At 44.4% G+C, this 19,059-nt stretch overlaps 1 protein-coding gene across 1 annotated transcript; it reads right to left on the bottom strand.

The window, feature by feature from the left end:
- Nucleotides 1-17,102: 17,102 nt before the first annotated feature.
- Nucleotides 17,103-17,854, bottom strand: LOC123143329 (histone H2B.2-like). The gene has a single exon (XM_044562212.1). It carries the CDS (start codon nt 17,760-17,762, stop codon nt 17,301-17,303), a length of 462 nt encoding a protein of 153 aa, XP_044418147.1. The 5' UTR covers nt 17,763-17,854; the 3' UTR covers nt 17,103-17,300.
- Nucleotides 17,855-19,059: the final 1,205 nt, after the last annotated feature.

Genomic DNA, 19,059 nt, shown 5'->3' with positions numbered 1-19,059 from the left:
ACTGGTTTGGCATCTTTCTCCACTGAAATTTTGTGTTGACATAATGTGGGACTAATGCCCTTAAGATCATCCAGAGTATATCCAATAACAGCTCGGTGCTTCTTCAGAGTTTTCAATAATCTTTCTTCTTCTTTCTCTGAAAGGTTAGCACTAATAATAACAGGATATATTTCTTTTTCATCAAGATAAGCATACTTAAGATTATCAGGTAAAGGTTTGAGTTCAAACACGGGATCACCCTTGGGTGGAGGGGGATCCCCAAGAATTTCAACGGGAAGGTTATGTTTCAGCATAAGTTCTTGTTTAAGGAACACTTCATCTATTTCTTCCCTTTCCTTCATAAACATATCATTTTCATGGTCTAACAAATATTGTTCTAACGGATCAGTTGGAGGAACAGCAATGGAAGCAAGACCAATAATTTCATCCTTACTAGGTGGTTCCCTTTCACGAGGTTGTCTACTAAACTTAGCAAAATTGAACTCATGAGACATACCATCTATGCCAACAGTGACGATATTCTTTTCACAATTAATCTTAGCACTAGCAGTATTCAAGAAGGGTCTACCAAAAATAATGGGACAAAAATCATCTTGTGGGGAACCAAGAACAAGAAAATAAGCAGGGTATTTAATCTTCTCACACAATACTTCAACATCTCTAACAATCCCAGTAGGTTTAATGGTGTCCCTATTAGCAAGCTTAATAGTAACATCAATGTCTTCTAATTCAACAGGTGCAATATCGTGCATAATTTCTTTATGAAGATCATAAGGTATCGCACTAGCACTAGCACCCATATCACATAAGTCGTGATAACAATGATCTCCTATTTTAACAGAAATAACAGGCGTGCCTACAACAGGTCTACGTGTCTTAGTACCGGGTCTAGCAATATTAGCAGTTTCACCCAAGAAAGAAATAACATGTCCATCTAAGTCCTCATCCAAGAGATCTTTAATCATAGCAATACCAGGTTCAACATTAATTTGCTCAGGAGGTGTATAGGTCCTAGTATTACTCTTACGAACAACAGTCGAAGCTTTAGCATGATCTTTTATCCTAACAGGAAAAGGAGGTTTTTCAACATAAGCAGTAGGAATAATAGGATCACTATATGTAATAGTCTTTTCTTTGACTGTAATAGGTGCAACTACTTTCACTTCAATAGGAGGATTATATTTAAACCACTTCTCTTTAGGGAGATCAACGTGAGTAGCAAAATTTCCCAAAAAGTAGCTACTATCTCAAAGTCAAGTCCATACTTAGAGCTAAATCCACGAAAAGCATCGGTATCCATAAAAGATTTAACACAATCAAACTTAGGTGTCATACCTGGCTCCTTACCATCGTCGGAACCCCAATCTTCAGAGTTGCATTTAATTCTCTCGAATAAGTCCCATTTAAAATCAATAGTCTTCAGCATATAGGAACCAGCACAAGAAGTATCAAGCAGGTTGCGATTATCAAGAGAAAGTCGAGCATAAAAATTCTGAATAATCATTTCCTGAGAGAGCTCATGATTGGGGCATGAATATAACATTGACTTAAGCCTCCCCCAAGCTTGAGCAATGCTTTCTCCTTCGAGAGGCTAGAAATTATATATGTAATTACGATCACGACGAACAAGATGCATAGGATAGAACTTCTGGTGAAATTCCAACTTCAATCGCTTATAATTCCAAGATCTCGTATCATCACATAGCCTATACCATGTCATTGCATCTCCCTTCAAAGATAAAGGGAAGACCTTCCTTTTGACAACATCATCGGGAATACCTGCAAGCTTAAATAATCCACAAACTTCATCCACAAAGATAAGGTGTAAGTTGGGATGCAATGTTCCGTCTCCTGCAAAAGGATTAGCTAGCAGTTTTTCTATCATACCCGAAGGAATATCAAAGTGAATATTTTCATAAAGTTCAGTAGGTTGAGGAGCATCTATTTGCTCTTCTGGTTGGGGTGAAGATACCCCAAACAAGCCCCTCAAAGGATTAGTTTCCATAGTGACAAGTAACAGAAAGTTTTAGCACACTATATAAATGTTTCCTTACCAAGTTCCACTCACCAAGAGCGCTACGCTCCCCGGCAACGGCGCCAGAAAAGAGTCTTGATGACCCACAAGTATAGGGGATCTATCGTAGTCCTTTCGATAAGTAAGAGTGTCGAACCCAACGAGGAGCAGAAGGAAATGATAAGCGGTTTTCAGTAAGGTTTTCTCTGCAAGCACTCAAATAGTAGGTGATAGATAGTTTTGTGATAAGATAAATAGTAACGAGCAAAAGGTAAATAAAGTAAATAAAGTGCAGCAAGGTGGCCCAATCCTTTATGTAGCAAAGGATAAGCCTAGACAAATTCTAATAATGAAGAAGGAGCTCCCGAGGACACATTGGGAATTATCGTCAAGCTAGTTTTCATCACGTTCATAAGATTCGCGTTCGGTACTTTGATAATTTGATATGTGGGTGGACCGGTACTTGGGTACTGCCCTAACTTGGACAAGCATCCCACTTATGATTAACCCCTATTGCAAGCGTCCGCAACTACAAAAGAAGGTATTAAGGTAAACCTAACCAGAACATTAAGCATATGGATCCATATCAACCCCTAACGAAGCAACGCATAAACTAGGGTTTAAGCTTCTGTCACTCTAGCAACCCATCATCTACTTATTACTTCCCCATGCCTTCCTCTAGGCCCAAATAATGGTGAAGTGTCATGTAGTCGATGTTCACATAACACCACTAGAGGAAAAGACAACATACATCTCATCAAAATATCGAACGAATACCAAATTCACATGACTACTAATAGCAAGACTTTACCCATGTCCTTAGGAACAAACATAACTACTCACAAAGCATATTCATGTTCAAAATAAGAGGAGTAATAATATGCATAAAGGATCTGAACATATGATCTTCCACCAAGTAAACCAACTAGCGTCAACTACAAGGAGTAATCAACACTACTAGCAACCCACAGGTACCAATTTGTGGTTTTGATACAAGATTGGATACAAGAGATGAACTATGGTTTTGAGAGGAGATGGTGCTGGTGAAGATGTTGAGGGAGATTGACCCCTCCCGATGAGAGGATCGTTGGTGATGACGTTGGTGATGATTTCCCCCTCCCGGAGGGAAGTGTCCCCGACAGAACAGCTCCACCAGAGCCCTAGATTGATTCCGCCAAGGTTCCGCCTCGGGGCGGCGGAATTTCGTCCCTTAAGCTTGCCCATGATTTTTTCCAGGACAAAACCCTTCATATAGCAGAAGATGGACGCCGGAGGCCCACTAGGGGGGCCAGGAGATAGGGGGTCGTGCCCTATAGAGGAGGGCGCGCCCTCCTATCTCCTGGACTGGGTGTGGGCCCCCTGGCCTATTTCTTACGCTCATAAATTCTTATTAAATCCAAAAACTTGTTTCGTGGCATTTCAGGACTTTTGGAGTTGTGCAGAATAGGTTTCCAACGTTTGCGCCTTTTCCGGCCAGAATTCCAGCTGCCGGCATTCCCCCTCTTCATGGTAAACCTTGTAAAATAAGAGAGAATAGCCATAAGTATTGAGATATAATGTGTAATAACAACCCATAATGCAATAAATATTGATATAAAAGCATGATGCAAAATGGACGTATCAGTGTTCAAAGACCGACTTCCGTCAGAAGAGTACTGTACGTGGAGAGGTTGGCAGCTGGGTCCACGGCAGCCGCAAGGAAGTGCCTCCTTATTACGCACAAAATAATTATTCCACCTGACAGCGGGGACCCACCGGACAGGCCACCGTATTTCGCGAAAAAACCGTTTCCCCCCTAACTGCTGGGACCCACTAGCTACATCTTCGCATGCAAGGAAGTGCATCCAAGCAAAAAAAATGATTCACCCCCTGACTGCTGGGACCCACCAGCTACATCTTCGCATGCAAGGAAGTGCCTGATAGTCGGGACCCACCTGGTTGAAGCATATGTAGTGTTGTCATTCTGGTCGCGAGCATGTACGTACATACTGGTCGATGTAGAGGCGCACACATAGCATGTACATGTACGTACAGCGGCCAGTGTGCAAGAAAGAAAATACGGCCACGTACATACATATGGGCGGGGTCTCGAACGCCTACTCGCGCATACGTACGGCCAGGGTTCATGTACATGGCTGGGTCGGAGCGGAGAAACTGCGTCATCGTCATGTTCATGGGGAGCCAACCGGCTGTGTCAAAACGGAATGCGTCGTTGTGTTTATCGGGAGGGCTTGGACGAAAAAGCCGATGGAAACGAGGCCTGGCATACCGTAGAACGGAGGAAACGACCTTGTGTTCGACCGGCCACGTTCGAAACGGGACCCTGTTCATCGGGAGGGGTCTGGCGTACCGCAAAACAGAGGAAACGGACTTGTGTTGGACCTCCTACGATCGAAACGAGGTCCTGTTGATCGGGAGGGGTGTGGCGTACCGCAAAACGGAGGAAACGGACTTGTGTTGGAGCGCTACGGTCGAAATGGGGGTCCTGTTCATCGAGAGGGGTGTGGCATACTGCAAAACAGGACTCCACGGGATACTATTCATCTCCACCGTCGACCTCCTCCAGCCTCCATGGGCTACTGTTCATCCACTGTCGACCTCCTCCAGCCTCCACCTGTGACTGTTCATCCAGCCTCCACCGCGCGCTACTCCACCGCCTACTGTTCAACCAGCCCTCTCCACAGGCTCCTGTTCAACCACCCCTCCACGAGCTACTGTTCATCCAGCCCTCCACCTTCTACTGTTCATCCAGCCCTCCACGGGGTCGTCCTGTTCATCCAACCCTCCACGGGGTCCTGTTCATCCAGCCCCAACCAGCTTGATCGATCGAGGTCCTGTTCATCCAGAGGCAACACCACGGGGTCCTATTCATCCACCCCCACCGGGAAATGTTCATCCAGAGGAAACGCTCACTGTTCATCCAGAGGCAGCATCGATCGGCTTCAGTTAGCAGCAGTAGCGAAGGAATCGCTCGATCGGGTTCAGTTAACATCCATCGATCGATCGCTCGGGTTCAGTAATGCGTAGCCTGCAGTGCAATCGCTCGGGTTCAGTAGGCGAACGCCTCGCTCGGGTTCAGTTAGAGCCCAACGCCTTGCACCCACGCGCGTGCGTGTACGAGAGAAAAGTGCAAACCTCCGTGCATCACTCGACCCCGACCACCCACCGCAACCGGGAACACCTTGATATTTTCCTCACCCTCGCTTCTACCACGGTTTTTTCCGTCATGGACGGCCCAAAATGTCATGCAGCCGCGTCTCCGGCCCGCCCAGGATGAAAAGCCCATTTTCTGTCATGATTTTTTGTCATAGAAGTAGGATCCCACCACATCTACGATGATACCGGGTTTTGTCACAATTATCGTCATATATGTGTCATAAGTATGATAGGAAAAAAATTCGTTCGGCCCAAAATTTCGTTTTTTGTGCACAAATAAAAGTTCTCGGAATGGGCTGAATTATTTATGGTGATTTTTTATGGACCAAAAGAGAACCCCGAAGCACAAGAGTTGGGCCAGAAGAGTCCCGAGGCAGTGACATGGGTGGAGGGCGCCCCCTAGGGCTCGCCCCTGTCTTGCAGCTGCCTCGTGGAACCCCTTGATGTGAGAGCGACGCCAAAAATTCCTATAAATCACGAAACCCCCAGAAAGAAACCTAGACTGGGAGTTCCGCCGCCGCAAACCTCTGTAGCCACGAGAAACCAATCGGGATCCTGTTCCGGCACCCTACTGGAGGGGAAACCATCATCAGTGGCCATCTTCATAATCCCGGCAGTCTCCATGACGAGGAGGGAGTAGTTCACCCTCGGGGTTGAGGGTATGTACCAGTAGCTATGTGTTTATCCACTCTCGCATTATTGATTTGGAATGATCTTGATGTACCGCGAGCTTTGTTACTATAGTTGGATCATATATATGGTGTTTCTTCCCATCTACCTTCTTGTGATGAATTGAGTTTTACCTTTGAGGTTTCACTACTATCGGATTGAATACTATTATGGATTTGAGAACACTTGATGTATGTCTTTCGTGGGATACCCGTGGTGACAATGGGGTGTTCTATTGATTCACTTGATGTATGTTTTGGTACTCAACTCGCGGATTATGAGGTGACATTGGGGTAATCTATGCATAGCGGTTGATGCACATTTTCGTCTTTGTTTCTCTGGTAGGAATCTTGGGGCACTCTTTGAGATTCTTTGTGTTGGATTGAATATTATGAATCTGAAGTTGTTTAATGCATATCGTATAATTGACCCATGGATACTTGTGGTGACAATGGAGTATCTAGGTGACATTAGGGTTGATTGATCTGTTTCATATGGTGTTATTTTACTACGAACTCTAGGGCTGTTTGTGACACTTATCGGAATAACTCAATGGATTGATCGAATAGAATAACTTTGAGCTGGTTTCATACCCTACAAGAAATTTCATTTTATGTTCTCCATGATAGGAACTTTGGAGTGACTTTTGTCGCACGTTGAGGGATAGCCATATGATATAATTATGTTATCATTGTTGAGAGAACTTGCACTAGTGAAAGTATGAACCCTAGGCCTTGTCTTCAAGCATTGCAATACCGTTTTTGCTCACTTTTGTTACTTGCTACCTTGCTGTTTTTATATTCTCAGATTATAAAAACCTATATCTACCATCCATATTACACTTGTATCACCATCTCTTCGCCGAACTAGTGCACCTATACAATTTACTGTTGTATTGGGTGTGTTGGGGACACAAGAGACTCTTTGTTATTTGGTTGCAGGGTTGTTTGAGAGAGAGCCTCTTCATCCTATGCCTCCCATGGATTTATAAACCTTAGGTCATGCACTTGAGGGAAATTTGCTACTGTCCCACAAAACTCTGCGCTTGGAGGCCCAACACGAGTCTACAAGAAGAAGGTTCCATAGTAGACATCATCCGTCACCACAGTGTGAACGTTGTGTGGCACCGCTCCGGCTCGCTGCCCAAGACCAAATCCGGTTATTTAAGTCGGTCGGTGTCCCGCAACCCTAACACATCAACCTCCCCCCTCTCTGATGAAGGAAATATGCCCTAGAGGCAATAATAAAGTTATTATTTATTTCCTTATATCATGATAAATTTTTATTATTCATGCTAGAATTTTATTAACCGGAAACTTAGTACATGTGTGAATACATCGACAAAACATAGTGTCCCTAGTATGCCTCTACTTGACTAGCTCGTTAATCAAAGATGGTTATGTTTCCTAACCATAGACATGTGTTTTCATTTGATGAATGGGATCACATCATTAGGAGAATGATGTGATGGACAAGACACGTCTGTTAGCTTAGCATTATGATCGTTACAGTTTCATTGCTACTACTTTCTTCATGACTTATACACGCTCCTTAGACTATGAGATTATGCAACTCCCGAATACCGGAGGAACACTTTGTGTGCTACCAAATGTCACAAGGTAAATGGGTGATTATAAAGGTACTCTATAGGTGTCTCCGGAGGTGTTTGTTGGGTTGGTATAGATCGAGATTAGGATTTGTCACTCCGTGTTTCGGAGAGGTATCTCTGGGCCCTCTCGGTAATACTCATCACTATAAGCCTTGCAAGCATTGTGACTAATGAGTTAGTTGCGGGATGAAGTATTATAGAACGAGTAAATAGACTTGCCGGTAATGAGATTGAACTAGGTATGATGATACCAACGCTCGGGCAAGTAACATACCGATGACAAAGGGAACAACGTATGTTGTTATGCGGTTTGACCGATAAAGATCTTCGTAGAATATGTAGGAGCCAATATGAGCATCCAGGTTCCGCTATTGGTTATTGACCGGAGATATGTCTCGGTGATGTCTACATAGTTCTCGAACCCGTAGGGTCCGCATGCTTAACGTTCGATGACGATTTGTATTATGAGTTATGTGATTTGATGACGAAAGTTTGTTCGGAGTCCCGGTTGAGATCACGGACATGACGAGGAGTCTCCAAATGGTCGAGACATAAAGATTCATATATTAGAAGGTTGCATTTGGACATCAGAATGGTTCCGAGTGGTTCGGGCATTTTTCCGGAGTACCGGGAGGTTACCGGAACCCCCCGGGAGAAGTTATGGGCCTTATGGGCCATAAAAGGGAAGCACACTAGCCCACAAGGGGCTGGTGCGCCCCCTCCCCCTTGGGCAGGAGGCCAATTAGGAGTAGGAGAAGGGGGTCGGGCCCCCTTTCCTTCTCCTTCTCCCTTCCCCCTTTCCTACTCCATATGGGAGGTGGAATCCTACTAGGACTAGGGAGTCCTAGTAGGACTCCACACCTTGGCGCGACCCCCTAGGGCCGGATGCCTCTCCCTCTCCCTCCTTTATATACAGGGGTAGGGGGGCACCCTAGAACACACAAGTTAATCTTTTAGCCATGTGCGTTGCCCCCCTCCATAGTTACACACCTCGGTCATATGGTCGTAGTGCTTAGGCGAAGCCCTGCACCGGTAAATTCATCATCATTGTTTCCACGCCGTCGTGCTGATGAAACTCTCCCTCGACCTCAACTGGATCAAGAGTACGAGGGACGTCATCGAGCTGAATGTGTGCTGAACGCAGAGGTGCCGTACGTTCGGTACTTGATCGGTTGGATTGTGAAGTTCGACTACATCAACCGAGTTATTGAAATGCTTTCGTGTTCGGTCTACGAGGGTACGTGGACACACTCTCCCCTCTCGTTGCTATGCATCACCTAGATAGATCTTGCGTGATCGTAAGAATTTTTTTGAAATTACCGCGTTCCCCAACATCTACGCCGTCAGTTCAAACCCATCCACCTCCTTCCTCTCCCGCTCTGGCGCTCTACCCATGGTCAGACGCTCCGCCCATGCTCCGGCACTCTGCCATGATCCAGAGCAAGATCACCTACTACGCTGTGCTGACGCCGAAGCGCCGCTGTGAGATCCAACAGGAGATTCGGGCGAGGCAGGCCGTGCACGCCGCCTGCATTGCTTTCGGGCCGCCTCCAAACTCGCTGTAGCCGGAGGAGGAGGAGGACCAGTCGGGGGAAGAGGAGGAGGAGGATATGGCTCCGATGGGGTGGAGGAGGCGGATGAGGCGGAGCAGTAGGAGCCAGAGCTGCCAGAGCAGCAGTTGTTGGGCTTCAACATGGAGCAGGCGGAGGCGGAGTTCATCGTCGCCCAGTCCGATGATATGTTGGAGCAGCAGGCCATCCTGGAGTCTATCCAGGATGATGCCTATGTGGAGGCCAACCGAGCGTTCCTACGGCGGGAGCAGGCGGAGTCCGACACGCTCTTCATCAAACTCAGTGCAGAGATAGAGGCGGAAGACAAATAATTCGAGCCAGAGTACTTGTAATGCTTTCCTTGTAAACAATGCCTTCCTTGTAATGCTTTGCCTCCTACTACTTTTCCATTACGGATTGACTGAATCAAAAAGTAAAATGAAGGTTTTAGGAGAGGATCTTGCTCTAATAAACAATGCCTTCCTTGTAATGCTTTGTCGCCTACTACTAAAAAAGTTGTGGCTAAAAATATTGTTGCATCCTTTTGCAAGGTGGCCGAGGAGGAGTTGGAGGAGAAGCTCTCCAAGAGGCCCAAGAAGAAGACCCCTAAGGTATTGGCCAAGGTGTCCATGGCCAAGGACAAGAAATCCTCCAAGCCTGGTGTTTAATGATGTTGTTGGCCCAATGAAAATCTGTAGTTAGGCAAGACACTTGGATGTTTGGTGTCTTTGCTTTTCCTTCTGGTTTAAGTTTTATCTGTTTGTAATGCTGTCAGATCCAAGACTTGTTCTACCAGTTCTGATCTACTGAAAATTATGTATGCATGGATGATGTTGCTACTTGCACACTGGATTTCATATCTGGATCTTTTGATTTGTGGGGTCTTGGCAAGTGTTGGTACTGACCATTGTTGTAATTCCCATTCGTTTCCCTATGAGTAACAACAGAAGTTGGAGCATTTTAAATTGGAATGTGAGAGTTCTGACTGCTAAGGATAAATGGTTGGTTGTTAAACATAAAATTGAGGAAAGGGCTTGTGGAATTGTTTGTCTTCAAGAAACCAAGAGAGAACACTTTGATCAGGCCTACATTAATATATTTTTTGCCCTGCTAGAATAAATAAATTTGATTTCCTACCCTCTATTGGAGCATCTGGTGAGTTGTTAGTTGCTTGGAATGGGTCTCGATTTTCTAGAGAAGCGGTGTTTGAAAACAAATTCTCAATTTCAGTCCAGTTCACTAGCAACCTTTCCAGTCGGAATTGGATTCTCACAAACATATATGGACCGTGTGCACTTGAAGAAAAAACTTAATTTATTGATTGGTTCTCTCACATACATATGCCTATTGATGTTGATTGGATCATTATGGGAGATTTCAACTTCATTAGGGAAACTTCAGATAGAAATGAACCTGGTGGGGCTGTCAATGAGATGCTAATTTTTTAATGAAGCCATCAGTAGCCTAGGTTTATTAGAGCTTCCTTCACAAGGCAGGAAATTTAGTTGGAGTAACATGCAAGAAAGCCCTCTCCTAGAAAAGGTGGGCTGGTTTTTCACCTCTCCCTCCTGGATGACTTCCTACCTTGGCTCTACAGTTCTTCCCCTAGCTAGGCCCATCTCTGATCACTTGCCATTCATGATTAAAATTGGCACTTCCATTCCTAAGTGGGTTTCAAGGATGTTGCCAAATGCATCAATGCTAAATTCGAAAACCTTATAAGAGCTTTGAAATTGTGGGCTGAAGGCCTTTCATGTTTGAAAAGGAAAATTGCTGACATCAATGATGTTATCTTTCTTTTTGACTTGTTTGAGGAGTTTAGGGATCTAGGAATTTATGAAGGGAATTGCAAAGCTTTCTTGAAAGACCATTTTTTAGTGCTGCTCAACAATCAAAGAATTTATTGGAAGCAAAGGGGTAAAATCAAAGGTGTCAAGTTTAGGGATGAGAATACTAAGTTCTTTCACACCAAAGCTTCAATCAACCACAGACATCATCACATTGCCATATTACAAAATGAAGATCAGACGGACATTTTTGACCATGCTGGTAAAGCTACAATTTTGTGGGATGCTTTTAGAAAGAGATTAGGGGTTTCTAAGGAGACTTGCATGCATTTTGATCTACTATCTCTATATGAGCCCAATGTTGACTCAAGCATTTTTGTGGAACTGGAAACACCTTTCACATATCAGGAAATTAATGATGTTATTTCCCAAGTTCCAAAAGACAAATCTCTAGGTCCAGTTGGGTTTCATAATGAAATTTTCAAGGCTTGTTGGGATATTATTCAAGTGGATGTCGAAAAGCTAATTCAGGAGTTTTATAAAGGAAAAATGTCAATTGAGAGCATTAACACTTCATCACCCTTATGCCTAAAGTGGGTACCCATGTTTCACAAAATGATTTTAGGCCAATTTGTTTGCTTAATTGCACTCTCAAGATCATAACCAAGCTGCTTGCCAATAGATTATAGGAAATGATTTTGGAACTCATTCACATCAATCAATATGGGTTTTTGAAGGAGAGAGTCATTCAAGACTGGCTTGGTTAGGCTTCTGAGTATTTGCACCAATGTCATAAATCAAAAGAGGAAGCGGTAGTTCTTGACTATGGCTGGTAGGCTCTTCTTGGTAAATCTGTGCTTGTTTCACTCACTGTCTAGACATTCCTATAAACATCAAAAAGCAAGTGGAGAAATATCTAAGGCATTGTCTATGAAGAGGACCTCATATGGAGGACCATAGGCCAGCAATGGTTTCCTGGTCCATAGCCTGTAGGCCAAAAAATCCAAGGTGGCGTAGGGATCTTGGATATTGGTGTCCAAAATAAAGCTCTTATTTTGAAAAGGCTTAGCAAATTGTACAATAGAGCAAACATTCCATGGGTTAACCTGGTCTGGGAAACTTACCATGACAATGGAAAACTCCCTGGAGAAAGCTTTGAAGGATCATTTTGGTGGAAAAGAAACCTAAATCTCATTGGGATCTATAAAGCCATGGCTAGGTGTCATGTGGGTCGTGCAAAAAGTGTTCACTTGTAGACCGACCTATGGCACTCTCAGTGCTTGCACAACTGCTTCCCCATTTGTTCTCCTTCACAAAATACCAGCACATTTATGTGCCCCAGGTAATGCAATTGGAATTTATGGAAGACATATTCCATCTCCCATTATCCATTCAAGCATCCCGAGAGTTCAGCCAGATGAAATCTATTTTGACACACTAAGAGGATCTGAGTACATTGAATGTTTTGACACTTGGACCTATATATGAAGCTCTGCTGCCTTTTCATATGCAAAAGCATGTAAGTGATGATAGGAGTGAAACTTGTACCACCTCATTTCCAATGCGTTTGGAATAGCTCTTGCCAGAGCTTTTTTTTCTAGATGCTCTTACATGAGAGGCTCCACACTAGAAATCTTCTCCAAAGAAAGACATTTTTCCTGGAATCATGTAATTGTGCTACACTTCACTGTCAGATTGAGAAAACCTTGCAACATTTGTTCTGGATCTGTCCTTTTGTTGGCACTTGCTGGGACTATGTCTGCCCATCCATGTCTTTTTATCTCTCTATTATGGAGGCTTTTGGAGATCTCAAGCAGAAACAGAATGTACCTTTTTCATGGAAATTCTCATCTTAGCTGCATGGGAGATTTGGATTACAAGGAATAATTTCATATTCCAAAATATCTAGCAATCTTTTCATAGGTGGAAAGAGACTTACTTCATGAAGCTCAACTAGCTTAAGAACAGAATAAAAAGGAAATATGCTACTCAGTTCATTGCCTGGCTTAATGACAAATTGTAATATCTATCCCCTTCTTCTTGTTATTCTTCTCTTTTCCCTTATTTTCTAGCTGTTTAGGTTTCTTCTTCTTTTCTCCTTCCTCTTCCTCTTTTTTAGATTTCTTCTTAGCGTTAGTTCTTCTTCTTCTATTTTGAGCGGCTTAGCTCAGGTCTGTTGTACTACTTTGTTTCGTTTAATCTTTAATCATTGATAAAAATGAAGTGGGTTTCTTACCCTACTGTTTATAGTCAATAAAAGTGGCCACGGAGCTTGCCATCTATGTAGTGGAGGAAGAAGCTAGCCACTAGTAATTGAGAATCACCTTCATGGTGATATCTCAAAGAGAAGAGGGTGAGCCTTCGTGGTATTGGTGTGCCTTCAGGGTAACACCCACCTCTCCAGCGGAGACTAGACTATTGGTGGATACTTGAACTTTAGGAACATATCGGTAGACTCTTGTCCATTTACTTTCACAATTCATGCTTGCTACTATTGATATATCTTTTGCCTAGTGCAAATTTCTAGCTTGTATTATTATTTTCCATAATATTCTGGTATAACTTGTGTAAGCTTCTATTGTTTACTTGTGCTTGCTTGTATCATTCATTCCCATATCTTGTGATATAACTTGTGTAATCTTGTATTGCTCACTTGTGGTTCTTCGTTTCCTTGAGTACTTATCTTGTTTAGAATAAGTGGTTGATGCACTTTTTTTAAACAAAACCACCACCCACTTTATTCAATAGATATATCGTATGTGAGGAGGGTTACAATTTCGTTCGGTGGTTCCTCGAGCCAATCAAAAGTCAAATAAAATTTACTAATTTAGCTAATTTGTGAATGACCTTATTTGCTTCTCTATTAAAATGTTCAAACCTAGAAATAAGAAAATCACAAGCAAGATGATAACAATCATCGAAAGTCATCGCCGCTGCACCAGTAGAACTCAACTGTTCATGGTATCAATGACCTCTAGATTGTGAGTTAATAACAGGGCAATTGCACCCCCCAACCTTTGCGCAAGGGACAAACGGTGTCGGAGCGCCACGGCTTCCTCCACACGGACATCTGTGCACCAGTCTATCTTCCCATTCCCCCCTCCAACGAAAATTCCTCTATCACCCCTAAGGACCGCCCTGACAGTGCCCCTGAGCTCATCACGGTCAAAAGAAGCATCAACATTAAGTTTTACAAAGCCCAGAGGGACAGGTCCAGCCCCCTCCTTTTATGGTGGCTTATAGGGAGGAAGCAGTAAGAAAACATTTTGTATGCGCACGGATCCCCATAAAAATTTCAGAGGCACTCTGGATTGTTTCCTCATGGACCAGTTTACGTCTTTCCCACCAAAGGTACCAAGTAGTAATGGTGATCATGTCTCGAGCATTCTAAGTCACCACAGGGGACAAATCTTGATCATGCATAAGAAAAGTGTCTCTCTTGTTTATAATAGTTATCCATAAAAGTTTTTAAAATACCTACTCCCCCCTCTAGGCGACATCTTTGTCCTTTCAAGATTATAAAAAGCTAAGTACATGCAGGGCGCCCGCTCCTGACTTGCGATCGGTGGGAGGTCTCCCAAGTCTCTCCAACCGATAAAGCATGAGATTCATGTGGGTACCGACGTCTCCAGATGGAATGGAGACGGGACCCTCTTTTGGCATCACCCATGGCTTGTCAGGTTCCATTACCTATCGAATACCCAGGGCGATTCGCGATCTACTCGGATCAAATGATCTTGGTTTCCTCGGCCACCAACATGGGAAATGTAACATCTTGTTCTGATGAACATTTGGTACTGAGGAGACCTTAGCTTGCGCCAACTTGCGAGCGGGCCTCCCATCGATGCTATCACACTCTCCGGACTTTGTGTCTTGGCATCTGGCCTTGTCGGGACTTTTCTTCGTAGGTTTGGCATATCGTGGCCTATGTCGTGTATTGACTCTTGCGTAGATCACTCCTTTCTGGAAAGCGCTGCTTCCGTTGAAAATCAAGATTTTTGTGTTCTAGTTGTTGTGGGATCGTCCTCGCCACATTTTCTTCACTTGCCCCACTGCACTTTTCCTATGGAGCTTTGTCCATGAGGCTCTGGGGGCTGAGTGGCAGGCCCTGGACCTAGGCGAGCTCCTGGAAGCTAGGCCAACTATACCGGTAGGAGGAGATGCCTCTTCAGGTTATTGTTTGCGGCAATGAACTGGACCCTATGGACAACCGTGAAAAGATGATTATCGAGCGGGCCTTTTGCGGCGGGCCTCTAGCTCTGTGTTTAAATTTCCGTCCTTCTTGCAGCATTGGCACCCACTTTCTAGGCAGCGGGACAAGGATCGACTAGGCGGCATGGTTGATAGGCTGATTATGGCATGCCGCCGCCTCGCATCGCCTCCTAGCCACTGATTGCCGGCTCCATCAAGCCTTGTATCACCTTTTATTTTCATTTTGGGCATGTTTGTATTGTTGAGTCAGCAGACTTACTATTTTTCTTCCTACACTTGAACTTGATGTGTGCATGTGGTGATTTGGTTTATATATAAAGCGGGGTGAAAGCCTGTTTTGAAAACGGGTGTATATAAATGTCTTCTCAAGTGAGATGAGCATATATGCTTGAAACCAATACCCGAGCAAATATTTTTAGACACCTCATCAAACTTCATAAAAAAACTACGAGTAGTACTATGAAAACTATTTTGATGAGGTTTGATGAGATGAACAATGACATAAATAATCTCCAGAAATGAACAATTGACTTGCTCTTTAAAGTGGCATGATTTTAAGCGGAAAAGGCAATTTAATACATCTCTACCCTGTAAAATTGGCAGTCTCCCGCATAGGTTTGGTCAAGGCTTACTTGTACCCCGTTGCCCTTTTTTTCCCGCAAAAAAAACTCACACAAGCAGACAAACCAAAGTGAAGGTATTTACATCAGTGGATGTGATAGTTTGTATCGATTTTTACAACACATTTAAGGAAATCTACTTTGTTTCCAGTAGTGGGTTTGGGCTAGCTTCATTAAAATCCGATATGATCTGAGGTGCAAAGTTCTCTGCATTTGCCATCCTTGCAGTGCAACAGATATGCTAGGCATCTGAAAAATATCCAGCAAAAATACAGTCAGCTTTATCCCCCTTTGCCTTTCATGCTAACTCTAATATGTTTAACAGATTCAGAGGCGTCGCAGCGTCCTTGACAACGATGACAAGTTGGTAAGCTTGGTGCAGAATGGGAGCAACGGCGTTTGCTTGATTCAACAACCGTCCAAACCTGACAAACTATTTAATGAATTTTGGGTTGTATATGGCCCTGAAACTCTCTGAAACACATTCAAGTTGTTGTGGTCGATCTATCAAATCCTGCCATCAGATAATTTTATTAATCTGTACGAGTTCTTCTTGTGATGTCTGCCACTCGGTGGTTTACATGATTCTCCCTACTACACCCTGTCTGTCCAGTCCCTTCATCTCCATCACTCCTGTTTCAGCATGCCTATATACACATGCGCTTGTATTTAGACTTAACCAAAGCTTAAGGAATACTCCTAGATATGAAGTAATCCAAGATTAAGAAAATGGAGAAGCTACATCTAGCGACTCAGATTTTGTTAATTCTTGGTTGACCGAGATTTACAGAACTGGCATCTAACTATAGAGCATCGCCGGAGCCTGGAACGAGCCGCAAGGAGCAGCACACCAGATGTGCATCGAAGGCAGGCATATGGTTTCTTCAGTTGTCAGCGAGGCAATGAAACTCTGTATACTAAGAAATCGACAGCAACACACACTTAAATTTTTCTCAAAAACAACTCACATTTGCCATTTTCAGAATTCAGAGGATAACACCAAACTGCTACTGCCAGCTGATGTACAAACTGCAGAGTAAACTAATGTACCTTAACAACAGGACATGGCAAGGCAAATCGTTGGGTTGTTCTTACCTTGCCACTTTAAATGATTATCACCCTCAATAGCAGCAGGAAATTAAGCCCGACCGATTGAACAACACTGGGTTCTGCGCCTAATGCAGAAACAGAACCTACTGATGGAGGATCAGGAATCTGGAAACACAAATTACATATACATTGCTACGATATGAAAGCACAGACATGGCAGGGACTAGCTCAAGAACCTAGCAAAAAATCAAATCCCTACTGCATAAATGTATCATTATTTCTCTATCTCGGTTTGCACCACTGAATTCAGTTCTTACTACTACCAAATTCCAACAAATTCAGTAGTAGCTCTGTTTGCAGATAACCAGAGTTCAGCAACCAAAATACAAATGGCCAGACATTTCAGAAGGGTAAAAAGCCAACATCAGGCAGACATTTCTGAAGGATAACTTCAGTTCTTAGATAGATTTCAGTTTGCCAGAGCAGCAACTTCAGTTCTTACAATCAACCAACGAGCCAACAAAGCGTTGGCAATCACCCAGCACAGGTACTACTACTGCTACCACTACTTGCAGATAGATAGATAAGCAGAGTCGACACTACAGATGCAGAAACCAACAACACGCCGTCAGTCTAGGAGGATGTGAACTTGGTGACGACCTTGGTGCCCTCGGAGACGGCGTGCTTGGCGAGCTCCCCGGGGAGGACGAGGCGGACGGAGGTCTGGATCTCCCGGGAGGTGATGGTGGGCTTCTTGTTGTACCTCGCGAGCTTGGCCGACTCCCCGGCGAGCTTCTCGAAGATGTCGTTGATGAAGGAGTTCATGATGGACATGGCCTTGGAGGAGATGCCGATGTCGGGGTGCACCTGCTTCAGCACCTTGAAGATGTAGATCTTGTACGTCTCCACGCCCTTCTTGGCCTTGCTGCCCTTCTTCCTGCCCCGGGTCTTCGCCTCGCCGCCGGCCTCCTTGGACGCCGTCTTGCCCGCCGGCAGCCGCTTCTCGGCCTTGGGCTTCTTGCCCGCGGGGGTCTTCTCCGCCGCCTTCTCGACCTTGTTCTCGGCCGCGGGCTTCTTGTCTGCCTTGGGGGCCATGGCTGCCGCTTCGGGTGGAGTTGGGATCTTCGGTGGTGGGTTGTGTGAGTTTGTTGGAAGCAGGAAGTGGGGACTGAGATGGTGTGGGGAATGGAGCGGGGTCAGGGCTGGGTTTTATGGGGAGGAGAGGTGGGCGCTGATTGGTGGAGGGGTCAGTGCCTCGGATCACTGACGTGGACACACTCCCTAACTGCAAATCAAGCATTCTTCCTAGAACCAGATCATGCCCTCGGACGGGCCGGGCTTGACAAAGCCCGAAGCAAGAATCCCAAACCCCGATTCGGCCCGGCCAGAAACATTTGAACAGTAAAAAAAGTGCACTTCTTATTTAAAGTTATTACTTTCAGTTTATTTAAATATAGTACTATAGCAATTTTTAAATTAAAACAATTATTTAAAACTCATTCGGCCTTTGCTCGGGCTTCGGACGAAAACGTCGAGCCCATGCCTAGACCGGATGTCGGGCTTTCAGGTCAGGCTCGTCGGGTCGGGTTGCTCATGAATAGGCCTACTGAAAACGGATCGGGTGCCAATTGAATAGTGTTCTTCTACATGAGTGCCGGTCCGCAAGGTCTACAACAATTCTCGAACTTTTGGTCTGTCGTTAGGAACATACAACTAAATAGTGCTATCCTGGATGTTTTCTCATGGAGGTGGAGTTCGACTGAACCGTACTCGGCGCAATCACCATACAAAATGCCATGCCAGTGCATGATTTGTTTGCCACTGCTCATTGTATCTTAAAAAGCTGGGTGTCGCTTAAATGCAAAATTTTCATATGGTTTGTTATGCAATATCGAGTCTGGACCTCCGCCCATCAATTCTGGCATGGGCTACAAGACGCTACCTCCCCTTGCTTCAATTTCTGCTAGGAAGAAGATACTCTGGACCACATACTTATGCAATGTGTTTATGCATGACAGACATGGCACGCATATTTCACTACACTGGTTGTCCATGTTGGCATCCCGACAGTGGAGGACAACCTGGAGGAGTGGTGGCTTCCTACGCGCCAAGCTTTGCTGAAACCAATCAGAAAGAGTTTTGATTCACTAACTACTCTTATCGCTTGGAGCCTGCAGAAGCAAAGAAACGAGCGAGGGTCTTCGGGAATGTGTCTCAGCAACACAATATCCCTCAATTTGTAAACCACATTCTTGACAAGATTCACACTTGGAGGAGCTAGGTGTTCTCAAATCTTTATGATAGAGTAGCATGTAATATTCTAGTGCGTGTGCGGATGCTTGTCAGTGGCTTAGCTTGTTTTGCTTCCAGCATTTCTTGTAACATATTCTCG

This window comes from Triticum aestivum, chromosome 1B (assembly GCF_018294505.1).
Source record: "Triticum aestivum cultivar Chinese Spring chromosome 1B, IWGSC CS RefSeq v2.1, whole genome shotgun sequence".
Classification (NCBI taxonomy): domain Eukaryota; kingdom Viridiplantae; phylum Streptophyta; class Magnoliopsida; order Poales; family Poaceae; genus Triticum; species Triticum aestivum.
The sequence above is the reverse complement of the archived record's forward strand: the minus strand, read 5'-3'. Positions and strand labels throughout refer to the sequence as shown.

What these genes read in the sequence shown, in the direction of transcription:
- LOC123143329 (XM_044562212.1), bottom strand. Translation starts at nt 17,762, where the DNA reads ATGGCCCCCAAGGCAGACAAGAAGCCCGCGGCCGAGAACAAGGTCGAG.